A 15,879-nucleotide genomic window follows, 5' to 3' on the forward strand; every position below is an offset into this window, starting at 1 on the left:
AGGGTGTAGTGAGATTTCTCCCTTCCCTGTTAGCATATCTATTGGTGTTTGCATTGGTCATATCTTATTTAGGCAGCCATATTGCTGCAGCTTCATGTGTTTAGCCTCCCTGTCATTTTTTGGAGACCCAGTCTCAAAGCAGACTTCCTGGTCCTCCAGCTCTGACAATCTTTCCATGGTCCCTTCCAAGATGTTCCCTGTGCCTTGAGTGCCAGGAGCTATTATATTGTTTGTAGGTGTAGGATTGTACTTTTTCAAAGAGCACTGCGTTTGGCTTTGGGGTGGACTTTATAGACACAGAGCTAATGCTAGAAGATGTTGAGGTTACTGGACAGATTCCAAACACTTTATGTCAGTCCTAATTTACAGAAGATACTGTGGAGGTAAAGTAGCTTCAGGAAGAGGAGAAAGCATGGAAAGTAATTGGTGGCCATGTTGAGATTCTGATGTGCTTCAGCGCTCTTGAAAGCCAACTCCCAGCTAGCACACATGTCAGCAAGCTACTCCTAGTGGGTCTAGTCAGTCAAGCTACCTCTTCTTGTAAACAAGATATTCCTGAAACATGGCAGTTTCCATCTGTTTCTGTTTCTGTTGTGACTGCTTTTCTCTCACACGAGGGCAGATGAGCATCACTGGCTCTGTCTTGTGTACAGCCTAAGATAGAACTGTTGGGCCTTTAAAGGAATTGACTGACCCTTCACTCTGCTGGTTGGCCTACATGTGGGCATGTTCTGAAAAGGTAGCATTGACACTCTTTTTAGCTGGAAGAGAGAGCTAGCAAAGTTATTAGCAAGGCCTTGCACCCAGTGCTTCTTCATTTCCATGTTAGCTTGTCCTTCTGTTTGTTTGGACCTGGTCTTAACATTGTTGACAACTCTGTTATTCATTTGAGTTTTCTCAGATGCCTGCATCATGGAGGCAGACTAATACAATACATATCTTAATCCATCTTTTCGGCCTAGTTTTCTTTTTAAACTTCTGACACAGAGTGGACTTTCTTAGCATCTGCTGTATTCATTAGTTTGTAGAACTGGGTCCATGAACTGAGAAATAGTAATGACAATTTCATGCAATAAGGTAGCTATTTTGTTCATTAGTAAGAGGATTTCTTAATCCTATGTATTTTCTAGTGGCATTTTCCTTGCACATAGTATAGGTTTGGTTGTTGTTGTTGTTAGTTGCCTTTCCTCTATAGTGGAGGTCACTGAAATAAAATTTACTTCAATTACACTGACATATCCTTCGGCTTGCAACTCCTTTGATTAAACTTCAACACGTCTCCACTTTTGTTGACACAATGGTATTGCATATTACTAGATGATTTAGCCATCCTAGACAGGGAAAGAGTGTGCCTTTTTTCCTTTACAAATATTATCTAAGAACCTCACGGGGTTTTGACAGCTAATTTGCAGACTTATGGCTTTAGTTGACTGAGTAGACATTGCTTCAGCCTGTGGCTAGTGATCTGGTGAACAGTGCCCTTCACAATTAACTATCGTTTTGGACAGCCTATTTTGGGACTTAGTAAGAACATCTTACACTGAAGAAAATACTAATGTACAGCACTTGTATATTATCATTTGTCAAACAATCCACTAAAGGATCCTATAGCCATTTCAAAGAAATTTACTTATACTTTAAAACTTAATTTTGTAATTCTGCTTAGAATTCTATGCTTAGAAGTGAAAGACTTCAACTGCTGCCAAAGATTGATGGGTAAATAAATAGACAGACAGAGATGGATGGGTGGGTGATAGGATAGATATCTCACGCAGCTTTTCACTTATGTGAGTATGGAAGTTTAGAAACTTTTAATGTGCTTTGGATACATAAGTCTTATTGCAAATGTAAAGTAGATATTGAGATTAAAGTGTGTTTTAGAAGTAGAAAGTCCAATGAGGAATGACAATTGCAGATATTTGTTGTTGGAGGAAGATAAATGCAGGGAAGTAGAAAACAGGAACATTCCATTGTATTTAAGGTCTTAATGTATTTTATATCACAGGGGTTACCAGAAGGAAAAAAAAAGACTGTTACTTAACCTAATATTATCCATAGTGTTGTTGAACTGGTTTCTGTTTAATTGTGAAAATAGTATGTGTTCATGTAAGGGTAAATATTAGATTGTACAAAAATTTGTCAGTAAAAGACTTTCCCTATGGCTAGCCAGAGGTATGCATTATTATATATCTCTCTGGAAATACGTGTTCTTCCCTACAAATAGGTAATAATAGCTCAATGTATTTGGCCATTGTATGTTGCTACATTGCTCTATTTTTTTTTACTGCCACATAGGAATATATTCATGTCTCCCTCTCCATATATCCCCCCCTTTTAATTAATTTGCATACAGTGACTCAGTGAAAATTTTTGTGACTCATATCCACCCAGTTGTGAGTACACAGTATGGGCTACATTTCTGAAAGTGTATCTAACTGAATTTCAAAGGCTCATATGCTTCTTATATTTGAACAATTACTGCTAAAATGTACTTGATTGATCCTTTTGTTGTTGTTTTTCAGTCCCAGAAATAAGGGCTAGGAACGGCCACCACTAGAGGCACTGTCTTCATCATCATCATAACTCACATTGGCTGAGCTTGTTCTGTGTGCTCTTTACAGTGTTCTCCTGACTTGTCTTGTTACATCCTCACAGTGACACTATTGTGAGGCCATCGTTTGAAACTAAAGTCACATAGCCAGCCTCGTAGTGAGCAAGCAATGAATGTTTCAGCTCCATGTCTAGAACAGGAAGTTGGAGGTGCCAATGGGAGACAGGTGAAAGATGTAACTTTGTGCTTATCCCAGTGTGAATGAAACTAAGAAGTAATGCAAATTTATCCTTCTGTGCAAAGTGATGTTGAGTAAAACAAGGTCACTTGTGCATTTTAAAAAGAATGGAGGAAGACTTCTAAGTAATCTAAAGAATCCACTGACCTGAGATTTAAATGAAAAATGTAGCATTTGGAGATGATGTGAGCTTAGAAAGGACATCTTTACCTTCTAAGGTATCTGATTTTACACACACACACACACACACACACACACACACACACACACACATACGGCAATAAGGAAAAGAGGTTAAATAAATAATAGTTGATGCAGGCTAGAGGTAAAGTGTCAAAGGTGAGTTATGTCCAGCAGGAAATCTCAGCCATCCATACTCTGCTGTTCATGTCTGAAGGCCTCCTAACAAAACAGGAAGAACTGAATTAAAGAAATCACAAGGTAGCAAAGACTTGGGTGGCTTATGGGATGACTTTTGAAAATGAATAGTTCTACAACTGAATCATTGGACAATGTAAGTTTTTACAAGTTATTGGTGTTAGAGATTGAAGCATGAAATTAAGTACCAAAGAGGTTGTGTTCCCACGAATTTGGAATCTTAGAGATTGTGGGAATTTCAGAAACAGTCTGACCTCACTCTCCTATTTTGGAGAGAAGAAAAATAACCCCAGTTATATACACATTTACCCAAACTGCCAACTGACTGAATAAAAAAGAGGTTCTAGACTCCCATCTTCAGATGGCTGATTGGTGGCCTTCCCATCATGCCATATATCTGAAAATTAGTGTCATATGTACATATTCTCAAAAAGAGCAGAGAAATTAATAATTCAGATACTTATTTCTGTTCTAATTATCTAGCAGACCTGAAGATAATTCCCGTAAACTTCAGTGCATGTAACACTGTTAAGAGGCAAATGTCCTACTTTCATCCTGCTGTTGGTCACCTACCATGACAGAATGCAGTTTGGGGAGGGAAGGCTTGTTTCAATTTACAGGTCACAGTCCATCGGTGAGGGTAGTCAAGGCAAGAACCAAGCAGGACCGCAGAGGCAGGCCTGCTTACTGTGCACACGCATTGTCTCTGACCCAGGAACTCACTTCACGGGCAAAGAGGTGTTATGGGTCTGGGGTTGCTCAGAGATTCACTCTGACCATGATAAATTTTAATAGGTAAGAGGCTTTATTAAATACTGCTCAGGACCATCCCCAAGACTGAAGATGCTCAGATTATGGCACTGGATTATTTTAGTCAGGGGCTTACAGAGGCAAAACTCACAAGGCTACATACTTCCTGCCTACATGTAATCAAGCACACACCCTGTGCAACTGATGGCAATCAAGCTTGTTTACAGAAGCGAAAACATGCAGTTTGTTATCTTACATGAACAACAGCCCTCAGCATTCCAGGAGTTATCCGCCATCCCTGGGCAAGTGGGGCTTACAGGTTAGAGGCACTTTGTTTGATAGGTCCCTTAAGCACTGTCATTTTAAGCCATCACAGAGGCACAGTGGGAACCACAGCAGAATGCTGCCTGATGACACATTCCCAGCTAGTTTCCTTGTGCAGCTCAGGACCACTGCCCAGAAAATGCACTGCCCATAGTGGACTCAGCCCTCCTTCACATATTAACAACCCACAGTCCCCACACATCCCACAGGCCAGTTTGATATCAGGGGATTCCTCAACTGAAGTTCTCAGGTGATTTCTAGTTAAAGTGAACTAGGACACAAAACTAGATTTTAATGTGAATTGTCCCTGTGTCGAGTAGACTAGAAAGGACATTTAATATGAATCTAGGGTTTGTATTCACTTAGGACTACTTTTCTTAGTGTCATGAACTGTGGTCAGTAATCTATCTATCTTGGGGCATTTGTTTTGTTTTTGAAACAAACCTTGCTACAGTTCCCAGATTGGCTTCAAACCCAAGGTCCTCTTGCTTCCATCTCCCAAGTGCTGGGGTTATAGGTTTGCTCTCCATGAGGACAATAATCTATCTTAAAAGAGGGAAAAAAATCTTTTCTTTTGCAGACTGTAATAAGCTAATGTTTTTGCTTAGGGAAATGTTGTAATGGGATTGGCAAGGAAGGTGACTATGAAACAGAGTTAGCTGAACAGTTGAGGAAAGTGCTTGTTTGTAATCACAGTGTCCAGAAGAGCTCCTTTGAAGGTTTGTAGAGAATCTCCAGGGAGAGCACCTGTGTTTGGGGGTGTGACGGAATGGAACGGAAGGGCTGGAGGGAAGCTCTTTAGCTGCTCGCTGAGCACAGATATGTCTGCATAAGGCATGGCTGAAGGGCTAGGGAGCTCCCCAAAAAGTGTGTAGAGTGCAGAGTAGAGGCCACCTGGGAAAGACATCAGACCTTAGAGCCAGTGTGGCCGAAGTGGCAGTAAAGTGTGGGGAAAGGTGAGCTGTTTTCACCTGCTGCCGCCCGTGTCCCTGTTCTCTCAGTGACGTCCATGCTCACAGGGCCTACTAGGTCTAATCTTAAGAGAGAGTGTACCCTGACCTTTCCCCAACATCTCTTCTCCACCCCCCTGCAGCAGCGTGGCTTAGTCTTTGCTTGCCTCTTTTCTTCTTCAGTCAACATGGTGTGATAACATTTACTATGGATCATGAAGCAGACTGAAGGAAATGGGAAGGGTTAGAACAGGGTCTGACACGTAACAAGCTGTGTACGTGCGGGGTATTGCCGTTGCTTCCACTACACTGGGCTCATCTGTCCAGTCAGTCTTGACTGTCTTATCTACTTCTCCCCTGGAGTAGGAAAAGAGAACTGAGATAGGTGACCAAAGAATAATGCATGTCAGAGGCGTAGGACACACTTGTCATTAGGAAGACTGCACACCTTATAAGAGTCTTCTTCTTGGCGTGTCTCAGCAGCTGAGCTCTTTTTAGGATGCCCTCCCTCCCAGAACAGTTGGCTCATTTCTTTCTGACTCCTCAGTGAGAAATATAGGCTTTTTTAAACAGTCTCTCATATTAGAAGGAGAACACGGACTCAGAGTTGTATTTCATCTGGCTACTGCTGTAAACTTGTGTATGTAAGGACTGGGACTGCACAGGAAGCTCGAGAGGCATGGATGGCCAAAGGGAAGAGCCCTGAGAACCCCCTGCCTCCTACTGCCAGAGCAGTCAGTATTCACCAGTGCATCTACACACACGCACGTGTGACCTTCTCAGCACTGAAGCGTGTGAAGTGAAGGAGCCCCATTCTGACTAACATCTACTCTTAACTGTTAGTGTTATTAAAACATGTCCAAAGTGCAAAGTCTTCTTTCTGTGCGCTAGTCTTCAGTTTCTAAAATAATCTCTGTTCTGTATCCAGGACTAGGAAGCTTACAACAGACAGGCTCTTGTGGAACCTTGGACATGGAACTTGATTTTTGTTTGCTTTGGAAATTTGCCCTAGTTTGGGGAGAATAGAAAGATCTGGCACCTTCTATTTCATTTTATAGATTCAAATACCACTGAATACCACTGTGGGTTTTGGCTTGTTAAACACATTGGTAACAGCAGGGTTTTGTGAATTTTATGCTCCTTGTAAGAGGAGAGCTGGGTCTGACATCTATGCTGCCTCCATAGCTCTTTTACTAACAGGTTAATTACAGCCAAGAGCTGTTCTAGAAACTCCTCAGACTTCCTGGATGTTTTTAAATCACAAGAGTGTAACCCAGCCCAACTTCAAAGTCACTGCTGTAGCCTTCCTTGGCCCTCATGGTCCAGCCTCGCATGGGTTACTGCCTACCCAGGTGGCCCTGTAGACAGCACTTGCCTTCTTGTTATGACGACTTCAAAACAGGTTTGAATTATGTTTCTTTGATCACACCTCAGTAGCCCCATTGAGGCTAGTATTTGCCTAGGCAAAGTGCAGTTTGTGTGTGTGTGTGTGGTGTTAGGTATGGTGGCTCACAACTATAATCTCAACACTTGGAAAACTAAAGGCAGGAGATTCAAGTTGAAGCCAGCCTGGGTTACAGAAACAGAGAGAGGAGGAAAGTTTTTAAAGATAAAGTTTAAGACTAAAATTCAAAGCTCTACCTAGAACTCGCTCTCCCAAGAGCCAGGCTGTATATGTGTGCATGTGTATATGTGTGTATGTGTGCATGTGTGTATGTGTGTATTTGAGAACGCTGAAGCAGGTAGTAACTGCTTGAGCACCACACAGCAGCCATATGTACATGGCAGCGTCTTCTTCAAGGACACAGGGCTAACCCGTTGTATCAGGGTGTTCTCTGGATGTGGAGACAGAGAGCTACCGGGCTATTTCTCAGGCCTGTTGACACAAACATCTCCCACACACAAAGTTGTGCAGAGAAACTGCACACAGTGTGCCTCTTAGATGAGCATGATGTGTCTGTAGCACAGACCACAGTGGGCAGATGTTTCTGGGGTTTCAGCTCAGGCTCGTCAGTGACCCCCCATCCACAGATGCCCCACCTGTTCTGGCTCCAGGTCACCCTGGGTTGTGAGACACAACTAGCTGGAGAGCTTTGGGAGTGGACTTCTGTTCTTTTTAGCAGAGATACACTCTATTTTCTACCAAAACTCTTGAGCTAGCTCAGCAGGAGAGCTGTGCCTGGGACTAACATGTGCTCTTTTTCTTACCTCCACCCGATGTCACTAACCTACTTTAGGCCACATCAAATGAAATCCTGCTGCAAACATTTTAATATTGTTGGCCTCTGAGCAACAGCCTGAAAAAGTGTGGTCACCAACTGGCCATATCTGTACAGTGTTAAGGCAGGTCTCCTTCACTCTTGAATTCCATAGAGATGTGTAGTCCCAGTATAGTTCTCAGTGTGACATGGGGCTCAGAATGCTCTTCTCAATGTCATTATGTCCCTAAAGGAAAAACTGTACCCTGATGTGACTCGACTCCCATGTAAACTCCCTCTCTCTCTCTCTCTCTCTCTCTCTCTCTCTCTCTCTCTCTCTCTCTCCCACCCCTCTCTCCCTCTCCCCTCTCCTTCCAGTGGTTCTGCAGACCATTGTCCTGATGCATGGCATACCAGATGTATTGCTGTGTGTAGACCTTTGCAATGTATTAGACCTTTTTGTTGTTTCTAACTTTTTTTTTCTTTTCTTTTTTTTTATAGGACCAGGAAGAAAACAAGGGAGCAACAAGTTGGCCTGAGTTCTACATTGATCAGCTCAATTCCATGGCTGCTGTAAGTGTAATTCACATCCCGTGACAGTTAAAATCTCATACAAAGTACACAGTTGCACAATGAGTTTGATTAAGTAAGATCTTCTGAATGCTGTACCTTTCCAAACTCCATTCCAAACACTCCATGTTTGAGGTGTTGGGTGCAAGGGGACAGAAATGTTGCTTAGCAAAGTGACTTTTCTAGCATGTTTTAAATAGAATCTACACATACTAAAATATGATTGACTTTAATGTTATGAGAGGAAATATCATTTGAAATGTGTCTTGATTTCAACTTGAACTTGCTGTTGCTGTGACTAGTTTTGCAGAGCTTTGCAGCATTATGGTGGAAGGTAGAACCATCTAATGGAAGTGTGGCTGAACTGCCCCTTCATTATGCTCTTGCCAGCCTCCTTCCCACTGGGAACGTGGTTCCTCCCTGGTTTCTTGATTTTATGGGGGAGGGGTGATGCTCCTTTCCCATAAAAATATAAAGAGTCAAAGTGATTTGATGAAATGGTGTAATAATAGGAATGCTCTTGGGAAAGCTTTGGTTCATGGCTTTTGGGTTCAGCTATCAGTTAAAATGCACTCTCAGTATCTGAATTCTGACCTCTGAGATGTTAGCATTCCAGGCAGCTTGAAGATCATCTATTAATCATAGCCAAATTTCACAACAGAAAATAAATCACTAGCCTTTGAACCTTACCAGCTTAAATCACATTGCCATTGGTGAAAACTGAATCCTGACCACAGTTTGCCTCAGTAGGCACACTCAAGATTTTAAGAATCATTTGTGTCCAAGTTTAAGTTTATAATATTAAACATAGAGGATAGTGATAGCACACGCCTCTAATCCTAGCAATCCAGAGGCAGAGATCTACCTGGATCTCTGTGAGTTCAAGGATACAGCCAAGCATGGTGACCCACGCCTTTAAGCCCAGGGAGTGATGGCAGAGAGCAGAAAGGTATATAAGGCGTGAGGACCAGAAACTAGAAGCTTTTATAATGTAAAATAGAAGGTAGCTTCCAGAATACTAGAGAACTCTCTTCTCACGACTCCAAACAAGGCCTTTAAATGGCCCAGGGTTTTACTGCTGCTTCCCCTGCAAATGTTAAAAGCCAACCAGAATCCATGAATTGCCTGCTCCTCTTTAAGTTTTGAAGGACCTTCACATTCAGTCTCTTCCTCTTCTTCCCCGTTTCTTTCTTATCCTGCTGTTGTACCTTGAATAATAAACAGCCCAGTAGATGTGTCCGGGACTGTATGAATTATAGAAGAAATCACATAAGCTTTTGCCTCGAGGGTTTCTGGTCTAAAAAAAAACAGATAAGAAAAGAAAAGAGCCACCAAATCCTTCCCATACACTGTGTACTGCACCAGAGATGAGGGAAAGGTGACCTCAGCCTTTGTGTGCTTATGATAATGGAATGAGAGATATCTCATGACCACCAGGGGTTTTTCTGTGCATCTACCCAAGCAATAATAATTTGGAGCCATTTATTATTTCTCGCATGTAGGGGTTGTTTGTGAGTTCTTGTTCCTGACTATTAGGAAAAAGGAACTGTCAGGCAGACTGTCTCTGGGTATAATTAAGTTGCCTTTGTTTGATGTCTAACAAGAGAAATGCTTAGTTAATGAATTCCCTGCCCTGAATGGAGAGGTACTAAGTATTATGGATTTTTCTTTCCTGAGATGGTGGGAAGTCTTATTAATTTGTCCCCTGCTGTGTCTAGGCGTGTCCTTAAGGTACAGGGTCTTGGATATTCCAGGGTGTGGCCCTTCTTCCCTCCTTCCTCTTGTCCCCTGGGGGGCTCTTTGCAGCATTCTTGAGTGATCAGCACTTTAACTGTTTGGTTCCTAACCCAAAATCTTCCCGGGACATCACAAGGTCATTAGATTATGTGCCTTTGCTGTCCTTTATGTGTGAGACACTTAGCAAAGTTTTGAAATGCTCCTTCCTTAGGCCTGAGCCTTATCTTTCTAGGGTCAAAGATTAAGGGCATTAACTGTCCATGGGCTAGCCAGGTCTCAAAACTCTGGCATCCTTAAAGAAACAAGGAGCCCAGTAACAGCAGAGCCCCTGCTGAGCTCTGTGTCTCTCACCACCCTGCTTGCCACTAGTCCGTGCATAGTTCTGGCTGACATCTGTGCTAGAGATTTCCCCATAGCACACAGCAGAAACCCTGAGACATTGTCCCGTGGGACAGGGAGGGGACAGAGTTCTTCCGAATCCTCCACTATCCCGGGGCAGAGTTCTGGCAGTCTACTTAGACAGATGGTTGATGAAGAGGCATTTGTCCACATTGTCATCATCTGTCATCTGCAGCATCAGTGGCAGCTACTACTACTGAATGTGCCTCATGTGACAGGCAGTACTGTTTAAACCCAACCCTCACGATGTAGGGCCAGTGCTATTCATAGACAGAGTCTGAGTCTGGAGGGAGGTTACCTTGCCCAAGGTCATCAAATTAAGAAGTGGTCAGCTAATTAGGAATGTAAACCATCTGGCCTAGCCCAAAGATAGCTTGCAATTAGCCTCTCATTCTTGGTTTTGAAATCTCACATGTGGTACATGAAAGAGGCCCGGGTAGGGGACACTGAAGGCAGTGTAGACACTGTAGGCAGTGTGGACACTGTAGGCAGTGTGGACACTGTAGGCAGTGTAGACGCTGTAGGCAGTGTGGGCTGTTCTGGGGAAAGGAAGGCTTCTGCTTTCTTTAATGCCTCTAGAGTCTGATAAAACAGTCCAGGTGGAGAACAGCCATACTTGCTGTGAAACCAGCCCTTGTGGAACAAGTTAAGTTACTTTACGTGAGCTTCATAACAAGAATGCTTTGTTCTTGGGGGCTGGGGAGATGGCTCAGTGGTTAAGAGCACTGGCTGCTCTTCCGAAGGACCCGGGTTCAATTCTCAGCACCTTCATGGCAGCTCACAACTGTCTGTAACTCCAGTGCCAGGGCACCTGAGACTCTCCTACAGAGATATATGCAGGCAAACCCCTAATGTACATTAAATAAATAAATAAATCTTTAAAAAAGAATGCTTTGCTCTTTAGTTATCTGCTGGCTTTTCTCTTTGTCAAAGAGTTGTATGATGCAGGAGAATGGCCTAACAGGGTTTAGGACTGGAGCTTGGCTCCATTCTGCCCAGGTCACACCAAGGAAATGTTTCAGACTAGAGTGGTTCTAGTCCAGGACACTGTGCCACGTCTGTGTTCTGTGTCTCAGAGTGCATCCCAGCAGCCTTCCCTGGAAGGTCCTTGCCAGTGAGTACTCTGGCTTCTGCTGGCTTCTTATGTGAGCGGATACTTAGGCTTACCGCCCTGCCCATCCTGCATGTGCACCAGTGCATACTGCTTGTGTGGCTTGGAGATTTGCTCTAGACACGGCGGCTTAGCTCCTTTATCAGCTATTGAGTTGCAAAGGAAACTTCTAAGCCTGAACACTTGAGGCCTTCTATGAAAAGTAGCATTCGGATGGCAGGTTCATTTTTGTCATACAAATGCGGTCTCAGATCCAAATCTGATAGTGTCACATTAAGGCATGATCATGGTCTTTCTGCTCTGGAGGAGTCCGCCCTGCTTTAGGAAAGGGAGTTCCAGTACAGTTTTCTGTAGCACTTCATGAATCTTCCAACTCTAAGAAAGACGGAGATGGACTGCCATCTCCTTGTGTTCAGAAGCCTTCTCCAGGATTGCTAAAGTGCTAAATTAGTGTTAGTGATCCACAATGAAATGTGTGGTTTGAGTTCAGGATGGCCTTACGGGGGTAATCTCTAAAACAAGGAGTGGTACTCATTGTAAAGGCCTGATTCTGAGCTGCAGATTCAAAACAATTGCTGAGACTCCAGAGGAGTTCAGCTGCCACTGGAGAATGAACGTCCTTCACTGGATTCACACCGAGTTTTCCACAAGATGGGGCTCATGGTGATTTGGAGGATTCATTGGTTATTTCTGTGCATAGCTTCTTCATCTCCTGTTGTCTGGTGACAGCTGTCAAGACACATCACCAGCGAAAGGACAGCTTTAGTAATAACAACTTAAAAAGAAAAATCTTCCGTCCACCCCACCCAACCCCCAATGCCATAAATGCCCCAGTATTCATTTGTTTTAAGCCTTACACTTTTTTCTCATTAAAAAATCAAATGGAGTTTTAATTAACATTTAGTTACTTTATGTTGATGCTGTCGATTTAAAAAATAATAATAAAGTCTCCCATGATTTGCAAGCCTGAGATAAAAAGAAACACTAGATCATTGAGACCCATCGAAAAGCATTAGGCTTTTCCCTCTCTGTGGACTCACCTCACTGTTCCTCATCCTTTTATCAGGGTTGGTAGCAGATCAGGCCAAGGAGACAGGAATATGCATTTTGAGCAGGCAAAAGAAAGGGCCAGCAGCTCCATGGGTGAAGGCTTCTGGCTAGACATGGGGCAGGAGGCTGTTCTGCCACAGCTGGGTGATCACCATGAAAGAAGGGAAAAGACAGTAAACCTTGTGGATGTTGTGACTTCACGTCACCTGAGGACTCAGAGATGCTACTTTAGCCGCTTTCCCAGTTGCTATGGTAAATTCTCTGAGAAAAGCACATTGACAGAGAACCCACAACTCAAGGGTTCAGGCCGTCAGGGTAGGGAAGACAAGGCAGCGGGATTTGAAGCTGCTGGTCACATGACATCCACAGTCAGGAACCAGAACAGTGATTGCCAGTCCTCAGCTATCTTTCTCCATTTACAGTCCTGGATACCCTGCCCAGGGAACCATCCCGCCCACAATTAGAATAGGTCTTCCAACATCAATTAATATAATCAAGATAATCTCCCATAGGCAGACCTGCACACCTATCTCCCAAAGGATTGTAGATTCAAGTTGACAGTTAACACTAACCATCATAGACACACAACATATCACACACAGCATCCAGATACAGTAAAGGACCTTCTCAAGAGGATATGGGAGCTGAGACTGGAGACATGGCTCAGAGATTAAGGGCACTGGCTGCTCTTCCAGAGGACCCAGGTTTGATTCCCAGCACCCACATGGTAGTTCACAACCATCTGTAACTCCAGTTCCAAGGGATCAAATGCCTTCTCCTGGCTTCCTCAGTTATTGCACACACAACATACATATGTGCAGATGAAACAACCATACACGGAAAATGAAAATAAATAACTTTTTTTGTTTTGTTTTGTTTTATTTTTGGTTTTGGTTTTGGTGGTTTTTTTTTTTTTTTTTTTTTTTTTTTTTTTGGTTTTTCGAGATAGGGTTTCTCTATGTGGCTTTGCGCCTTTCCTGGAACTCGCTTTGGAGACCAGGCTGGCCTCGAACTCACATTGATCTGCCTGGCTCTGCCTCCCAAGTGCTGGAATTAAAGGTGTACACCACCACTGCCCAGCGAAAATAAATAAATTTTTAAAAAGAGAGACTATGATAGAGTGTTACAGAGCAGAATGCTCGATAGTTATTCTCCCCTAGTTTCATGATCCCTGCCATACACACACACACACACACACACACACACACAGAGTACCACACTCACACAACCAATAAATAATGCCACTGAGATCTGCTTACTTAGAGCCTTGCCCCTGCAGCATCAACAGTGCCTGGAAATTTTTGCAGGAATATAGCTTCTCAGGCTTCCTCAACTGGAGAAACACTACCTTAGCAGCTCTCCACATAGCGTGTGTGTGTGTGTGTGTGTGTGTGTGTGTGTGTGTGTGTGTGTGTATCTCCTCCATGTCTCTTTCTCTGCCTCTCTCCCTCCTCCCCCCTCCCCTGCCTTCCATACCTTGATTTCTGAATGATGTTGGGTCATAATTAAGAACTTGCATTTACTCTGAGAGTAGAGACCATTTTAGTATCAGATTCAATTTAATTGCTACTTTAAAAAATTATTTGATGTAAAGAAATCCCCTTCATCTTGATTCCAATTTCAACTAATTCTGGTGATCACATGGGAAAGTGGCTGTGTGTATTACCTGACCCTGTGATGGTTTTACCTTTAGTTGCCAGAAAGTTGCACCCAGCTATAGGCCCAGCTTCTTCTCTGTCAACTACAGATGCTAACATCTGCATCAGGGCATGTGATACAATAATTGTACAAATTGCTGCAACCCTCTTCTAAAATGTCCAAACATTTTATTAACATGTCCTTCATAGTTGGAAGACCAACTTGCAACATAGACAAAACTTTGCAGAGTTCTTGGGGTTCTCTGTCTCTGCCGGTACTAAATCTTACTCATAGATGCACTGCTCTTTTTTAGGAGTCATCTACAGTCATTGAACTGTAGTAATGAAGAAGTAATCCTGTTTTCTTTTGTAGAGAAAGTCTCTGCTGGCTCTGGAGAAGGAAGAGGAGGAAGAGAGGAGTAAAACCATTGAGAATCTAAAGACCGCACTGAGGACAAAGCCCATGAGGTGCGCCCCTGGGTAGCTCAGCCACCCTCCCTTCCCCAGCCAGCCTCCCTCTCCTTTCCTCTCTCCTGTTTGCTGAATGCTCGCACCTTCCAGGGACCACCCTTCCATGTCAGAGCATGTAACTGAACCCTGGGTAGCTACTCTGATCTCGGAACGTTCGGTAAGAGCTTTCCTTCGTTTAAAAGAGAGGCAGACAGTGGCTGAGACAGATAATAGTTTTCAAAGAAGAGGAAGGAAGAGAGGAGAGAGAAAGAGGGAGAGAATGCTAGAGCACAAGGATGTCAAGACCATTTTTTATTCTCTTGGGAATGTCAATGCCGCCATTTGGGAATGTGGTAGGGGAGCTCGTTCCTCACGGTGTTAAACATAGTGTTCCATATGACCCGAAAGCTGTCCTTCTAGGTTTATAGACAAGGGAAATGTCTCTCAAACACTGTGTACAGATGTTCATTATCAGCATTATTCAAAATAGTTTTGTTGTTGTTTTAAGTAGCAACAACCCATATCCAGCTGACAAATGGATACTGAACCGTAGACTATGGGATATTGCTTGACCACTGAATTGTGCTCTTTAAATCAATGAATTTTATGGCATGTGAATTATATATCAAGAACTATTATTAAAAATAAAGATGGGCTGACTCTGGCGAGGAATGAATTCTCTCTACTAACCCTTTCCACTCTGCCCTCCTCCCCCACCACCTCCCACTATGACTCCAGAATTAGTGAGGTGGTGAGGTTCTCACAGTGCGTTCATCAGTACTGGTGCCGCAGGTAAAGAGTGATGTGGTCGGGTGGCATAGTTAAAAAAGTAATAGTAACAATTATCTTTACTTAGTAATAAAATATAAACTAAAAAAATATTAATGCATAAAACACTGTGCAAGAGTTTGCCAAGAGTTGTCCGGACCATGCCGACGAACTCCTCACTTCTCAGTCTGTTGTGGACTTCACTTTCAGAAGCTGAGGTGTCTGGAGGTGAGGGAGGTTGGGAGTTTCCGGATAGTTGGACAAATAGGTTATCTCTGGGCTGGGCAGCTTTCATATGCACATGTGCATTGTGAATTCTCATCCTTAACAGTAAAGGTTGTAAATAGTGATAAAATGAATTCACAGCAATAAACCTGCTGTATATTAGGATTCCCTGTAGTGTGAAGGGCTTTGTTCCAAATGCCCTGGCAATAAAAGCAGTCATTTGCCTAACGGCTGAGCAGTAGGGCTGAAGGATGCTGTTCTTTGACGTGCATGGCCGTGCTCAGGCCCAGTACACCACCTGGGAACTAGACGCTGCCATCTAATCAGCGAGTGACCTGTGACCTAGCACAGGAGAGACAGTCTAGGGATGGGGCTGTACCTCAGTGGCAGAGTGTTTGCTCAGCATGTGTGAGGCCTTGAGTTCAATCCCCAACACCAGGGAGAGTGAAGGAAAGGTCTGTATGCTAAGTGACTGCTGTTCCCAGCTTTCTGTGAAGATGTGATCTGTTGCTTCTCTGTACCAGCTGAGGTATGCTTGCCTCC

General features: G+C 43.3%; 1 protein-coding gene across 4 annotated transcripts in view; it reads left to right on the forward strand.

The window, feature by feature from the left end:
• Positions 1–15,879, forward strand: part of Daam1 (dishevelled associated activator of morphogenesis 1) — a 168,713-nt gene that overhangs the window by 106,619 nt on the left and 46,215 nt on the right. For all 4 annotated transcript variants that reach the window (XM_036205612.1, XM_036205615.1, XM_036205613.1 and 1 more), the window contains exons 4-5: positions 7,891–7,962; positions 14,267–14,361. In XM_036205612.1, coding sequence (XP_036061505.1) covers positions 7,891–7,962; positions 14,267–14,361 — 167 coding nt within the window. The remainder of the gene's footprint in view (positions 1–7,890; positions 7,963–14,266; positions 14,362–15,879) is intronic.

This window comes from Onychomys torridus, chromosome 14, assembly GCF_903995425.1.
Source record: "Onychomys torridus chromosome 14, mOncTor1.1, whole genome shotgun sequence".
NCBI lineage: Eukaryota > Metazoa > Chordata > Mammalia > Rodentia > Cricetidae > Onychomys > Onychomys torridus.